The 16,354-nt window shown below is 40.7% G+C and overlaps 1 protein-coding gene across 1 annotated transcript; it reads left to right on the top strand.

The window, feature by feature from the left end:
* Positions 1 to 2,862: 2,862 nt before the first annotated feature.
* LOC125887470 (protein-glutamine gamma-glutamyltransferase 2-like) lies at positions 2,863 to 15,678 on the top strand. Its single transcript, XM_049574318.1, has 15 exons — positions 2,863 to 2,939; positions 4,572 to 4,742; positions 6,116 to 6,346; positions 6,887 to 7,005; positions 7,902 to 8,030; positions 8,272 to 8,449; positions 9,127 to 9,268; positions 9,375 to 9,478; positions 9,805 to 9,947; positions 10,064 to 10,163; positions 11,856 to 12,001; positions 12,201 to 12,330; positions 12,484 to 12,644; positions 14,315 to 14,451; positions 14,825 to 15,678. Exons 1-15 carry the CDS (start codon positions 2,924 to 2,926, stop codon positions 14,979 to 14,981), a joined length of 2,064 nt encoding a protein of 687 aa, XP_049430275.1. The 5' UTR covers positions 2,863 to 2,923; the 3' UTR covers positions 14,982 to 15,678.
* Positions 15,679 to 16,354: the final 676 nt, after the last annotated feature.

The raw sequence follows: 16,354 nt of genomic DNA, 5'->3' as shown, positions 1-16,354 counted from the left end.
TTGAAGTAAGACTGAAGAGAGTGTGCCTGAGACAATAGTAATGTTGGAATTTGCGTTGTGTTAAGAGGTGAAGATTGGTGTGTGGTGTCCGAGCAGAGGCTAAAAGAGAGAAAGGAATAAGAAAGTGTGTTGTTTGTCCAAGGCTGAAAGAGAGAAAGAGAGAGAAAGTGAGTTTGAGGAAATAGTTGTATAGTGAGCTGGTCTTGTGGAGAGAAGTTGTCCCATAGACAGCTGAGAACAGACTGAGACAGTAATCGATCAGTAAACTAAGGGGAGAGGAGCCTGGGGACACAGATACAGGCTTTCTAAAAATAGTTTAGGTGCACTACAGCACAGTCCCCTCCCAGCCCCTCCTTTCGAGAGCGCCAGCAGAAGTGAAAAGTTTGAGGTTTGATATAGTGGTTTGTGAGAGTATGGAAACTAGAATAAGAGATTACAAACCTAAAGACAAATCAAAGAAACGTCAAGAAAAGAGAGAATTGGAATTGAAACTTTTGAAGATGTTCAAAGCTGAAGGTCAAAACTATAGGGCAAAGTTGAGACAGGGACTTATGAAACTAAAAAACAACATGGGGAAAGAGAAGGGTCAGGAAAGCAAACAACTTAACGTGGCGGAGGTCACGGGGTTGTATCCAAATTTGGATGGTTGGCTACATTTTAACAGTAATGTTAAAGAACCAACAGCAGAAGAAATATCCCAGATCATTTCAAGTGACGAGGCTAAGGATGAGGACAAGACCACCACACTTAGGGAAGATAAGAGTCCAACCCCTAAAAGTTCAAAAGATAGTCCTTTGAGCACGAGCGACTCACAAAAGTCAGTAAAGGTTGTGATAGCAGAGAAATGTAGAAGTACTGAACACAATTTAGAGAAACAAGTGCGTGGAAACACAACTCAGAGTACAGATACAAAAACTTCAGCTAGTGTAAAAATACTGAGTCCAAAACATTGTAGCACTGTCAGGAAAGTGAGACGTAGCTAGTATGCCAGCCGTGCTGGATTGTTACGAGGGAAGAAAGAGTGCAGCACGGGAGCAACCATACAGTTATTGGCTTGATCTGCCAAATGTAGGAATAGACCTAAGACGTGAGCTTAATTGGTCTGCCATTATGAAGTTTGAGGAGGAGATAGACAAACAAGCAGCTGAGTTGAGGGGCTGCAAAGATGAGGAGGAGATAGAGGAAGAGCAAAAAATAAATCTTAGAAATAGAGCACTACTTAAAAAACCAGACAGATATAATAATGAACATTATATGGCTCCAATCTTAATAAAGGGGACCCAGAGACATTATATGCCGTGGCAGACCCTCGATCTGACCGGCCTGGTCTCCAGACTCCCTGATATTCATGACAGGGCCTCAAGGTGGATTAGAGCTTTAGAGGAAGCTACTACTGGCAAAATGTTGGCTTTGGGGGATTCCATACTCAGACTCTTCTTTTAAAGATAAACGTGCACCATCTGCTACACATGCATTAATATCTCTACATCCACTGTCTTTTCTTTACCTGTTGCCATGGTGAATCGTGGAGTCGGAGTTCCATTGATGATGGCTTTTTATTGTCAGCTTAACTCAGAGTGAACATACTCAGAGTTGACTGAACTAACTCAGATCAGCTGTTCTGGAACCGGTAACTCAGAGTTTCCCATCTCAGGGTAAATCAACTCAGAGTTCAGGGTTAGACTCAGAGTTTGTTGAACCTCCTACCTGGAATACCTCTCTGATGTCTGCAAATTGGGAAAACAATGACGTCTGGGAGCTCCTTACCTATGAGCAGAGGAAGAGACCAGCAGCCATATAACGAAGAAGGTAAATGATTGTTAATACCATGTGATGCCATTGTTATTGTTTATAAAGTGCTGCTGATAGGTATGTTATATGTCCCACTAGAGGCTGACGCTTTTGTGTTACATGTCACACCCGTCACGCCTTTTTTGATTCTGTGATGCTGTGGTGCTGTCTAAAATCACGCATTGGAGTGGCATGATGCTGCCGTCGTTTAGTTCAGTGTAAAAATGCAAAGGAGGCCTAAAGGAGGGACTCTGTAGCGGCCTATAGTGCATTCTCTGTTTTAAAAGGGGCTTTGGAGGCTGTGGCATGCCAGTTTGTTGAGTCTCCCCTAAGCTTCAGAAGGCTTGTTCTCAGTAAATGTTTAATTTATTTTAATCAAAGTGCCTCCTCAAATTAAAGCTGAAGTCTGCAGTATATGTGTCTTATAGATGACATGTTTAGATGCATAACACATTTAAACAGGATTGTTGTGGATCTCAAAATGTTAATGGTACCTGTATTAGTCAGTGCACATCAGATAGGTTAATTAGTAATATTAACTGTAAATTAAGAAACCAAAGTATATCAGTGTGGTTCCTTACCTTTCCATACTGACATAGTTTTGAACTAGCTAATATACTTCAACAGCATTATCAAATTCCTGAAATTTAATTATGGCTTTAAGTTTTCAAGGGCCACCCCAAGATTTTCAGAGGCCCCATCTGGCCAACCCTGTGGAAAAACTGCGCCACTGCACAGCCCTCTCTCTCAAACACACAGGCATGCACAAATACAGACAGACATGCAAGCAGCAACATTCACCCTTCATCACATACAGCAACAAAGACCCCAGTGTCTTAGAAGGGGCTGAGAAACTCACTTTAAACTATCACTCACACACTGCAAACACACACACACACCCCCACAGAGGACTGTGGGTTGTTGGTAAGTGATGTCAGAGATCAGCGAGGGAGATGAGGTGGAGTGAGTGTTTTGGGGTGAGTGTGTGTCAGAGAGGTGGGAGGGACAGCCTTGTGTGTATAAATACAGGACTGTGATGGACAACAAGCATGAGAAGAAGAGTGTGACGGACACTTGAGGGCACTTGGAGCAATAATTTAGTGGACTTGAATAAGATACGATAAAATCTACGATGGCCAACCACAACGGTACGTGATTTTCCTTGTCTATCTGTCTATCTATCGATCTATCTATCTATCTATCTAAAATGTTTGTTGTCCACATCTCTTGCTCCTTTTCTGTCTACAGTCCATATAACAAAATTTATGGGAGTTTGTGATGCATGTAAAAAATGTGCTGATGCATGACTCAACACTTGGATGCGATATGACCCATCCTAATTCCTGCAACAAGTACAAATCTGGCTAGGACAGACTGGCCAAACAGGGCTACATAGTTCAACATTGCAGGAAATACATTTATTCCCTTTGTTGCAGCAAGGTAGATGAGAGGAGGTCTAAATAATTATCATGAAGCAACAGCACGGAAAAATAACTACCGTGGGTCTGTCCAAAGGTAACAATCTGCCTACCAGCACCTCTAAACCTCAGTAATTACTGTAACAGGTCTCTTTGGAGTCTCCCCTAGTTGGCTGGCAATGTCATGGTGACGACAAGACTTTCTTGACTTGGCCAAAAAAAAGTCTGTCACATAAACTCCTGTAAAACCACAGCTTGTCCTTTTTTACAATTTGGTTTTTGTACAAATTAAACAAACAAATAGTAGCATATTAATCAGTGAGCTTTGTAGGCAGATCTTGTTACCTTTGCTGAGAGCCAGACGAGCTGATTCCACCTCTTTTCAGTCTTTATGCTTACCTAAGCTCTCTCCTGGCTGTAGCTTCTGTACAGAGTTGTATTGATCTTCTTATCTAACTGTCTATCTTAACCAAAATGTCCAACTATTTCTTTAAAAACACACACTCAAAAAAATGAAAAGATATGTCGGGTTTACTTAGGGTTGCACTTTCAGAGCAACAGTACAAAAACTGTACCACAGATTTAAAGAGCACCCTTACAGTTAGTACAGTTTTTTTAAACGTAACATTATGAAGGCTAGAGCCACAAGAAATTTGTTAAATTGTGTTTCTTACCATCTCATTAAACATATTGCCAATAAACAAACATTTTTGGAGCTCCAACCAACTTTTAGCTCCAATCATGGCAGGGACTATACCTCAAGCAAGGGTTACAAGCTTAAACACCATGAGGTTAACCAGAATCTTTTACCCAGTAGGGTCGACAGTGGCTACACGAGAGGCAGCTTATACCAACCCAAACTGTTGTACACACAACAGCTGGGAGAAAACAAAAATCAAAACAGTTTCATCATGTTTGTGGGCCCAATTAACAAAATCTTATTGGGGACCTTTACAAAAGCATCAACAGGTCAGGTCCCTGGTCAGTAGTTTCATACCACTGCTTAAGAGTTCAATTTGAAACTTCTACCTTTCAGGTAAAACACTAAGAAATGACAAAAAGGTTAACAGACAGTCAAACCCACAGCTCAGGTGAACAGGATAACAAAACCACACATTTCAGCACATTGAATAGCCTCCAGGACACAACACTGTAGCGGGTTAATGCATTCATTCCATCAGTTTGTTTTTGAGTACCTGGATTTTGGCTGAAAGCCTGTGTGCAGCATATGCACCGAAGACGACAACTTAGTGCTCAAGTCCAACTCGGGACATGTGACAACCAATATTTTATTTAACACAGCGACAGACATCCCCTGACATACTTTATTGCAGACTGATTGTTTATGTTTGTGTCTGTTAGGTTTGATTTTTGATGTGGATCTGAGAAGTCATGAAAACAACTTGGCTCACCGCACCCGAGAGATTGACAGGGAGCGCTTGATAGTGCGCAGGGGTCAGCCCTTCTCCATCACTCTGCAGTGCTCTGAGTCTCTGCACCCCGAACACCACCTGGAGCTTGTCCTGCACCTTGGTGAGTACAGCCTCTCCTGGGTTTCTGATGCTAATCCAATGTAAGTGATTTACTATTTACAAAGGCATGGTGCGCCCAAGCAAGGAGAAATTCACAAAAAAAAACCTTACCTGCTAAGTAAACACACACACACACACACACACACACACACACACACACACAGAGTCAGTTGTGGTGTCCAGTACTGGGTCCATCTAAGATCGACCCAATACTTGTTAAAGTTTAACCCATGAGCATGAAAAATTTGGGGCACCAATCGCACCCAAAAAATTTTGAACCCGTTTTAGTGTTCACAGTGTTTCTGCTGACTAATCCAGCCCTACCAATATGTGGTTATTTTGAGCCAGTAACAATGTCATATTTACAGTTATGTAGGGTCATATCATAAGTTGAACCAAAAAGTGTGACTACTTTTACCCATGTAATGTTATTTTTAATCTTTTTGTTAGGTCATTAATTAAACTAAAACTGTGCAATTTTATGACCCAGTATTACTATTATTGTTGTATTCCCATCCAACAGTAAAAAATGGTTATTTTGACATCATCTTTATATTTCTGCATCTTTCTACCAAAAAACTATTGTTGTTTTTACCCAGTACTCTTATCTACATACATACAAGTCGTCAATTAAACCAAAAATGTATAGTGCCGTGTTTAGACCACACAAGCTTGTTTTTATTGGTTTTTTTTTCTAACACAGGAGTTACTTAAAAGAATTACCACCAAGTTATGACATAATATTCAAAACTTGGAGTACAAAATTTGACATGTAAGTTTTTAAAAAAGACAGTTCACTCTACACTTACTATAGAGACACAATATGTCTTCACTTGGGACAGATCATCCCAATTTGTAATATTTCCAAAACAGTTAAGAAAAAAAACCCAGACACAAACAAACAAACATCTAAGAGCATCTAACCTCTCCTAAAAAAATTGTTTTAAACAGCAGGAATGTAACGAATTTTGTCAGGAATCTAACACTGCAACCTGCAAAAATCCCCAGACTGGAGAAAATTGCTTTGGGTATTTTACATCAAAGACATAAAAACATTTAAAGCACACATCCACTGCTTCAAGCAGAAATTGACGATCCATTCACAGAAGTGAAAACCTGATGTTGGTCTTACCTCCAAGCAGAATGATGGAGGGTTCAGACATCATGGTCTGGACTGTCTGTAGATATATAGTGGCTGGTTTGTTCCAATCTGTAGAATGAGAAACAAGGGCACAAGTGGGACTACTAATGTCATTCCAAGACACCATGCTGATGTCACACTACTTTGTGATGCTGAATTAGATAAATTGCAAGAACATCAAGTGATGATACAACAATCCGTTTTATAAATCAACTTTTTACATATTTCTTCAGGTAAGAGAGACGAGGTGATGATCAAGGCCCAGAAGGGACGTGGAGCTGGAGACAAGTGGTGGTTTGACCACCAGGTAGCGCAGGATGAAATGCTGCTGACTCTGCACAGTCCTGCAGACGCTATCATTGGCCACTACCGCCTTGCTGTGTTGATAATGTCACCTGACGGACGCATTTTAGAGAAGACCAACAAAAGTAGCTTCCACCTGCTCTTTAACCCGTGGTGCAAAGGTAAAACAGAAAGCACAGTGAACACACTCTTTGTAATGTGCCTTCTCAATGAGGTCAGACTGACTGCATTCACATGCTACAGCTTGTATCCTTAGTATGTGCCTAATTTTAGCAGAAACAAAACAGACTGGATGTGAATTCTCCATAATTTACATTCAGAAGGTGTTTCTACCCACAAAAGTTTTAACAATACAACAGGTCCCCCGACATCACTTTTCAACCCATTTGAGCATTTATCGTCATCATTAGTAGCATCAAAACAAATGAAGAAAATTTTCTCATTGTCATGTTATCTAATTGAGGCCCTCACACACTTTAAAAAAAAATAATATTCACAATTTATGTTTATGTTTCTCCTTGTTGGTTTATTCTGTTTCTGTGTGAATGTGTCACTCTTTAGAGTTTCTAATGTGAAGCATGTTATAAGGAAACAAATCTTTTTCATGAATTAATGATACAGGATGTAAGTGTGCTCATGGTCTTTTGTGTGTCCGTGTGTGTGTGTGTGTGTGTGTGTGTGTGTGTGTGTGTGTGTGCCAGATGATGTGGTGTACGTTCCTGATGAGAGTCTGCTCTGGGAGTATATAATGAATGAGGATGGAGTCATTTACATGGGCACCTGGGATTACATCAACAGTATTCCTTGGAATTATGGACAGGTAATTCTCTCTCTCCCTCTCTCTTTCACACACACAGACACACACAGACACACACATTTATTTTGTGTACTTTTTGGGAAATCACATAGTCTTACTTCAACTTCTAACCCAAAAATCAGCTGTTTCTGAAATGGGGATGTAGCTTTTGTCCATTGGACAAACCGTTTTGAATTAACTGGTCTTTAATCTGAAATATGTCCCTAATGGTAGCCTAATTTTTTGTGTTACGGACCCAAATTGATAGAGGTTATGTCACAGACCCCCATTTGATAAGATTTTTCTTCAGGGACTGCCATTTGAAAATACTTTGTTTGTTAGATATGATTAAGACCAGAATTCTATTGTTGTCAACTACAGCTGAGGAGATAGCTGTGGAGGAAAAACCTATGACTCTTACTTACATTGGGCTCACTTCTAGAGTGAATTAACTAGAACTATTCCCCATTTTTCTGGGGACACCTCGGAACTCCCTCAAGGACTCCTACAAACATACATACACACACACTTATGTGAATGGGCTGAGTATGTGTGTGTCTATCTGGCCAGGTGGCCTGTGTGAACTGTCACAGCAGTGTTAAAGCAGAGACTTCGGAGCTTCAGCTGGATCAGGAAATCTGTTTGTTGGATGGAGAAAACTTCTGGACAGGAGGTGTCAGAATGTAACCAAACCACACAAACAAGGGCTTGTTCCTTCACAGCTCGCTGGGAGGACAGAGAGGAAGACAAACAGATAGATAGACGGCAGAAAGACAGTCAGGAAGTGGTATAACAGATACACACACAGACCGACCAATGGGAGACAAATATAATCTCAAATCTGTTTTCAAGAATGGTTGCAAAATATGCCCTGTTCAACAGCCAATCTTTTCTTTTCTTTGCTCCTGTCTCTGTCTCAGTTTGAAGACTATGTGATGGACATCTGTTTTGAAATCCTGGACAACTCCAAGGATGCCCTGAAAAACTCAAAAATGGACATCGAGCACAGATATGACCCCGTCTATGTCAGCAGGATGATCACTGCGATGGTGAATTTCTCTTCTACTCCTTGCTCAGACAACACTGACAGTTTGACAACAGAACAGAAAATAACATCTGCATTTAGTTATCTTTGTCACTGTGGTAGCCCATATGATACTTTGGTGATTTATCAAGATACAGTTCATCAAAGCATTTATATTCAGTGTTTTAAACACAGTATCTTATAGCTCTTTCCCAGTGATACAGCTGTAAAGATGTCTCCTCGACGTGTTGTCTCCACCCATCCAGGTGAACTCCAATGGGGACAGGGGTGTGTTGAGTGGTCGCTGGGAGGAACCGTACACTGACGGAGTCGCACCGCACAGATGGACCGGCAGTGTGCCGATCCTCCAACAGTGGAGCAAAGCTGGGGTGAGGGCAGTGAAATATGGCCAGTGCTGGGTGTTTGCTGCCGTTGCCTGCACAGGTGAGGCTTCCACAGATTTCACTGCTGCATGACTGAATGATCCCAAAGGGTAACAGTAATGAAGATAAAGGAAAACAAATGTTTTCTGGAGTAACTGCTACCGCTTGCATGCTTTTTATAGGAATAATTCAACATTTTGGGCTATACACTTATTTGTTAGATAAAAAGACTGATAACGCTGTCTGTATGGTAGACATAGCTACAGCCAACAGCCAGCTAACTTAACTTAGCATAAAGTGTGTCCCCGTTTCTCCAAAAACTTAAAGGAATACTTCACTCACCAAATGGCCATAATGTATATTAAACACCCACTGCGTGCTACCTTAAATTTGTGAAGAAAACTTTGTTTTTCTTGCACGCCTCCAAGGAAAACGGAGAATCCAAAAAAGTTGAATGTTCTTCATGAACTGAAGTCATTGGGGACCACGTCTATCAACAGCAAAAAATCTGTTTACAAACCCTCAACAACTTGCAGTGTAATCCAAGTCTCATTTATTAAGTAATATACTCAGTACACTCCCAAACACATGCTTTTTCGCTAAAATGTTACAGTATAAAACTTCCCAGTCCTGGGTATTCCTCTAATATTATCAGACTCAAGCCAATTTGGGTAGGAAGTAGGTAGAAAGTGGGTGAGAACAAAGGAATGAATTGTCTGATGTGTGCTATCTTCACAGTGCTGCGCTGTTTGGGAATCCCAACACGCCTCATCACCAACTTTTCTTCAGCCCATGATGTCGATGGAAACCTCTCTGTAGACTTCCTGTTGAATGACAGACTGGAGAACTTTGACAGAGGAAACAAGAAAGACAGCAGCTGGTAGGAACACATGCACACACATTGACTTTGAATAAGATTTAGTAGAAGACATCACATTAATTAATGTGACGAATGATTGCCTTCTCTCCTCTTCTCATAATTTTAGGAACTTCCATTGTTGGGTCGAGTCGTGGATGAGGAGAGATGATCTCTCCAAAGGAAATGATGGCTGGCAGGTTTTGGACCCCACCCCTCAAGAACTGAGTGATGGTACATTCCTAATTTTGAACCTAATCTATGTTATTCACCTCTCTTGTTAATTTATCAGTCTATTCACGCTTTACAAGACATTTCTCACCTAATCCACTTTGAAAACTAAAAAATTGCACATCCTACCTGTTGACTGTCGTCTTTCATCACTATAAACTACTGGATTCCCTTGGTATCATATAAATGTGATCATCAGACAAAATTAGCTTTTTTTTAAAAAAAAAAAAAAAAAATCAAGTTTATTTCCTGCCACTGTGTCAACTATCTAATGATGCAGGAAGTGCTTAATAACAAACCCACGACAAGATTAATTTTTGACTCTACAGGTGAGTTTTGCTGTGGTCCGTGTCCAGTGACAGCCATCAAGGAGGGAAATCTGGGGGTGAAGTACGACGCGCCGTTTGTATTCGCTGAAGTGAACGCTGACATCATTTACTGGGTTGTCAAACAAGATGGACAACGGCAGAAGGTTACTGACTCTTGTTTTGTCTTTAATATTTGCTAAAGTTAAAAAGCATCTGCAATTTCTAAGAGCAAATAATTAAAATGATTCAATGATAACGTTGATTGTTATTACTGTTATAGATCAGAGTGGACCAGCGGACTGTGGGGAGGAACATAAGCACCAAGAGTGTTTACGGTGACCACAGAGAAGATGTCACTCTGCACTACAAATATCCTGAGGGTTAGTCTGAAACTTGAATACAGAGTAGATAAAATAGCATCAGTGTTTACACAAACGTATCGCCATTATAATGAAAAACTTGAGCATAACACATTTTTTTAGTTCAGTTTACAGCATTTGCCAACAATATGTAGCCTGCTGATGTTTATTGTAGGTAGGCCTGTGATAATAATTACATTATTTTCTTATTGTACCATGTACGGACATGACCTTGATCATTTTGATGACCTCAACATTGGCTGTTGTGTTTATGTAGGTGTTGACTTACATGAGAATGTCACCATTTTAGCCAACATGAGAACAGCAGGGTTTTCCCAACCACTGTAAGACTTAAGCGCAGTGAATCTTTCTTATTTTTCTCCCCACCCCTGCCTACTTAAGCCTAATAAAACAACACTCCAAAGATGTCACAGTGGCTTAGCGGTAGCTGCACTTTTGGAGTGGAAGACATACAGTCCTGATAGTTGTTAGCTTGCTAACTGCTGGCAATACTGAAAGCTGTTTCCCCCCCAACAACTTTATCCTCCACTCCATAAAGTCACCAGCAAACTGCCCAGCTCTAAGGCTGGCCTTGGGAGCCGACTGCAGCACACTGGCCAGATTATGGAGGTAACTGCTGTGTCTATTAAGGTCCAGACATATCAAACCGATTTCAGAGAACTAGCAGCAATGAAAGCCCCCTGCTGTGTCACCTGACGTCGCCGTGTCTCAACCAGAGAGTGGCGCATGAACACACTGCAAAGACAGAGCAGACAGCCAAGCAGCATGTACATCCTGTGCCTGCATGAATGAGAGGAAAAAATTCTCCAAACCAGCAGATGGCCGTAGTCTGTAATCGTCATTCAAAAAGAGATCCCGGAAGACCATCTTGATGCTAGGTAGCCAGTTAGCACATTAGGAACACAATCCAATGTTGTAAGAACAGAGCATATTTACTGTGCAACAGTTAACAATAACACAAACCATCACAAAACATTTCTACTAAGAGCTCAATGGCTAAAAGAGGTAATCTCACCTTGTGTCACAAGTTTGTTTTTGTGTCATTTCCTCTCGACTTTAGCTCTTTGTTTACTTTCCTCACTTACATTTCTCTTCTTGTGCGCTGAGCTGAACTGCCAGTTGGTAATTTCTTTCACTGACGGGCTCTGCTGATTCAACATGCTGAATTGACCAAAAAAAAAAAGCGAATGGGTGCCAAAAAGGGGCAAAGGCACAGAACACGCTGCACTGACTAGGGCAACAAATGCTCACCTGACACTCCAACAATGACCGATGGCCAACCGTCGCTTTGGTGTGTCACAGCCTTTAGTTGCAAGAGGAATTACTTGGGGTTATTTTGTTGGCCAAATTTTGCATAGTTTTGGGCTACTCCTTTAATGGTGATTTTATGTATACTTTATTGTATATATTAACAGGGTATTATATTCTCATTATGTAAGTGGCATAAAATGGTCTCAAAATGACGATAGTATCGTTTATTGCAATCAATTCTGGGATAATATATATTGCCCAATCAAAGTAGTTATCGTGACACACCTAATTGTAAGAATTTGTTGTATGTGATATTAAAGAAATCATACAACTGATTGAGCATGTAACTGATGAACACTAATTTGTATAATATCTGCTTAGAGTAATCTGTTTAGACTCATGATTAGGGTTAGTTGACATGGACCAACATCTTCTTCACAGGCTCCAAGAAGGAGAGAGAGGTGTATGAGAAGGCGGGACGCCGGGTCACTGAGCCGACCAATGGGAGCATAGAACCAGGACAACTGAAGCTGTTAATCAAGCATGCTAAGCCTGTTTTTGGGACAGACTTTGATGTGATTGTTGAGGTATGTCATGGTCAGACTGCAGCTAAATGAACTGATGGACGGATGAAATGATAAAATGAGTAGATTAATCACCCAGTGAATTTTCTCATGTGTCCTCTCGAAGTCTGTTTGATTTACGGGCATTTAATGGAACAAGATCAGAGTGATCACCTATAGTGGTCAATCCAGTCATCCAGTCATGCATCTATTCTGTCTACAGGTGAAGAATGAAGGAGACAGAGATGCTCATGCTCAGCTGACCGTGCTGGTCATGGCTATAACTTATAATTCTTACCACCGGGGAGAGTGCGAGAGACAAACAATCAGTGTGACTGTACCCGCCCACAGTGGTTAGTAGCTCAAATAAACCTACAAAAGTCTCTGGTGCAGACGTAATGTAAAACATCAGTGATCAGATATCTGCACACTTTCTCCTGTTCTCATATTGCAGCAACACGATGTAACAATTTGCTGTTTAACACTGTGTGTGTATGTGTGTTCAGCCCACAAAGAAGTGCTACGTCTGCGCTATGACGACTATGTCAGGTGTGTCTCTGCGGATCATCTGATCAGGGTGAAAGCCTTCTTAGAGGCTCCAGGGGAGAGCGAACCCCTCTTGACTGTCGCCAACATCCCACTGAGCATGCCTGAACTCCTCATACAGGTAGGTGAACACTGACCACAGCCAGAGGTCATATTTGGACCATGAAAGCATTTATAAGGTTTATAATGCTTGTCTAATTTGTGTCTACTATTCACTATTCAAGTGTGCAGGTCTCTTTCAATCTCAGTTAAAATAAGGTATACATTGAGCTAGGAGAGCACTGACCTAAAGAGTTTGATGTTTCTTATATGAGATTTAACTGCATAAGAAACATCCCACAGATCATCATTAGACAAAGATTCAACAGTCATATGGAAAATAAATAAATATGTGACTACAAATTACAGAAGTTTTAGCTTTTAAAATGTTTTTCCATACCCATACCTAGATTAGGTTAATGTGTAAAACAACACCAGGATGTATTCACAATCACCTGAAAGCTCCTTGGATTTCTAAGGTAGTTTCCATCACAGGTACCATTTTAAGAACTCAGGATACCTGGAATTTCCTAGCCCCAAAAATTTCCTGCTCTGAGAGAAGTATTTTTAGATTTCACAATGGCTCATGTTGTTTCCTTATACGAGACATTTGTGTCAAACAGTGCTGTTGTTTTTATGTTACTGAACTAATTTGCCAGATTTTTACAGTTCTTCAGATGCAGACATATAAGGACATTTAAGGCATTTCTGGACCGGAGGAACTTTTTCAAAGTTCAAAGAACATAGTTCTAAGAACCCCACTTTTTATTGTGTTGACACCACAAGAACTAGGAACGCTTGTAGTTCTTAGAACACCGTTTTGAGGAACTTAATAGCTCCTATTTAAGAGCAAGTACTCTTCCAGAACAAGAGAAACTATGAATGACGTACGTATATGTTGATCAGTCAAACCCAAGCCAATGCAGCACCAGAAACAGACAACACAAAACACAAACAACAGTTTGGAATGAAAAAGAAAATGGGTCTAGAGTGATCATCAAAGCGAAAAAGGCCAGCTTGGGGTACGCCACTTCACTAGTACGACTAGCAGTGTGAATGCATATAGAAAAAAAGCCTTGAAGGTATGTCGTTGTCAGGGGAACTTCCCAGTGGGCAGTTCCTCACAGGGAGTCCTATAGATTTAATACCTAGATACCAGATTTCAAGATGGGGCCTAGTTATTCCAATGGAATTGCTTGCGAGTTTCTGGGTTTACTTCTGTGGTATGTGGCCCCGCCCACGAGTATCACTTGGCTCATAAACTTTACTTTGCAATGATGCTGTGGATTTTTAAATCGTTTTTCTCGTCTCCAGGAAAGTTTTACAAATACAGAACGTCCATTGAACAAAAATTCATAATAGACAGAGTCATAATTGATCTTTGCAGTTCGACATGTCCTGTCAACAGTTTTACAGATATCTTTTTTTATAATAATAGTCTATGGGGAAAATGCTTTTTGGGCCTTAGAGATTTTTCACTGCAGTACTGTGAGTGGCCACTGGCAAGACTTTGTTGCAAGGCTGAGCAGCGTTCCTTCTTTCTGGGGAGTCCCCAGAACTGTTTGGTTCAAAGACGACTTAAGTTCTTGTTTAAGTCCCTGTGGCTGTGTAATATCTGAAAACAGGCATTGTCCCTACAGAATCCACCAGTCTCTGGAAGCCTTTTAATGTTTTGTGTGTCCAGATTGGAAACTGTGATGTCCTACACTGTAACTTGTAATGTGAACATAGAGCTGTCTCCTTTTTCTTCAGGTGCCTGGAAAGGCTGTTGTATGGGAACCAGTGACAGCCTACATCTCCTTCACCAATCCTCTACCAGTTCCTCTGAGGGGTGGTGTGTTCACTGTGGAGGGGGCTGGCCTCCTGTCGGCCACTGAGATTCCTCTTAAGTAAGTACTGAGTTAGCCACCTTTGCTATGATGCTTGTGCAGAGAACTGACAGTGTTAAGCCGACTTAAAAGATCTAGCATACATTTAAAAATGAAGTCTAGACTGGCCTCCAAAAAGTGTTAAGTCTATGTTGGAAGCCCAATGAATCAGAATGGGAATTTTCGGTTCAAGAACTAGCTTTTGTAGACAAACTAACAGTGTTTGATCAGTTGGTCTTGTTGTCTGGCACCTTCCAGAGTGAAACAAACAATTAACTGTTACCTTCATTGCCATTCATGCTCCCCTGAGGATGGCCCTCAATTTGTCACTTAGGTTCGTGACAGAAACTCAAATTAATACAATAAAATATAGCATTGCTGTTTTGTCTTTCAGTGGTAATGTATCTCCTGGCCAGAAGATTTCTGTCAAGCTCTCGTTCTCACCTGTGCGCACCGGGGTCAGGAAGCTCCTGGTGGACTTTGACTCTGACAGACTGAAGGACGTAAAGGGAGTCGCCACTGTGGTTGTCCGCAAGAAATACTTCCTGTAATTACTTGACCTTGTATGTGAGATGAAGTGACATTTCCCAGATGTGAGAGGAGGAGCTCTGTTTGAATGCAAAAGTATTTCAAGTATAAAAGTGAAATGTTTATGCACATAAATTCTATTAGCTGTATTGTATGTATAGTTGTATCTTCCAGGATGAATGTGACCATGTCCAAAAAAGAAGTACCAAGCACAGTATTGGTTTAATGACCTTAAAGCCACTATTTTTCAGATCTGAACATTTCTGACTTTGCATTATGCCTGGCACCACAGGTTCCCACATGGAAATGAATAAAACACAACAGGTGACAGCCTCTAGATGGCAAACAGACTGGTTTTTATTTTTTCATTTTGCTCCTTTGTACCATTTTATTTCTTGTATTTCTTACTTGCACCAAATTTAACAAGTTTCCCTCTCTTTGTACCCTCCTCCAAATCACTGCTGTTATTTGTGCCTTGTGAAATGAAATGAAAACCATTAGGACCCTCAGCCGTGAGATGCAGGGTTAAAAAAAGTGCTATATGCTTTATGCATACTTGTTGAATGATTTTACAGAATCTGTTGTTATATGTTTTGTTACTTAATTACATCTTTGCACTGTTTCCAATCCCATTTTAGTCAAAATATGATTGGAAGAAACTACATTTTTTTCATACAATTTAATGCTAATATGTATGCATTTTTTGAATAGTTCTGTGTGTTCAAGCTGATATAAAATATTTGCGCATTATGCTTTCAATAAAAAACACTTCACCAGTGTTCATTTGACCTGACATGTTATTAACACTGATGTCTGAGGTAGATGATGATGATGATGGTGTTGGCTGTCTGCAACATTATTTAAACTGTACAGAGCAAACTATTCTACTAAGACTTTCATAATGTCAGTTGAAGAGACGGAATTAGAAATAAAGAGTCTAGAAACATAAGATTTACAAGTACACTGTACCTCTGTGATTTAAAGGATGTGTTGCCATCATCTGCAGGGACTGGATTAAGTTAAACTGTCAGTATTGTTTTCGCAGTGAGTAGAAAAGATCGTCACCATCACAGTGATCATCCTCCTGACATAGACAGGGTCAGACCTGTGCTCCATGTCCATTTCTGAGCATTTAAGGGCATCCTCAGAGCTGTCTAGGACTTCAAGACAGACACCGCATGGTCTCATAGGCTTCTCAACCTTTTTTAAACAGATTTCAAATTACATTTATTTTCCTTTGGTTGCTCTGTGAGTATGTGTGTCTGTTACGCCGCCTCCTGTCTGTCTGTCTATCTGCCATCCATCTGTTTGTCTTCCTCTCTGTCCTCCCAGCGAGCTGTGAAGGAACAAGCCCTTGTTTGTGTGGTTTGGTTGCATTCTGACACCTCCTGTCCAG

This window comes from Epinephelus fuscoguttatus, linkage group LG4, assembly GCF_011397635.1.
Source record: "Epinephelus fuscoguttatus linkage group LG4, E.fuscoguttatus.final_Chr_v1".
NCBI classification, from domain to species: Eukaryota; Metazoa; Chordata; class Actinopteri; order Perciformes; family Serranidae; genus Epinephelus; species Epinephelus fuscoguttatus.
The sequence above is the reverse complement of the archived record's forward strand: the minus strand, read 5'-3'. Positions and strand labels throughout refer to the sequence as shown.

Coding starts and splice junctions, on each gene's coding strand:
- LOC125887470 (XM_049574318.1), top strand. Junction 8,031..8,271: donor GCAGGATGATCACTGCGATG/GTGAATTTCTCT, acceptor CCACCCATCCAG/GTGAACTCCAATGGGGACAG. Junction 9,948..10,063: donor AAGATGGACAACGGCAGAAG/GTTACTGACTCT, acceptor TTACTGTTATAG/ATCAGAGTGGACCAGCGGAC.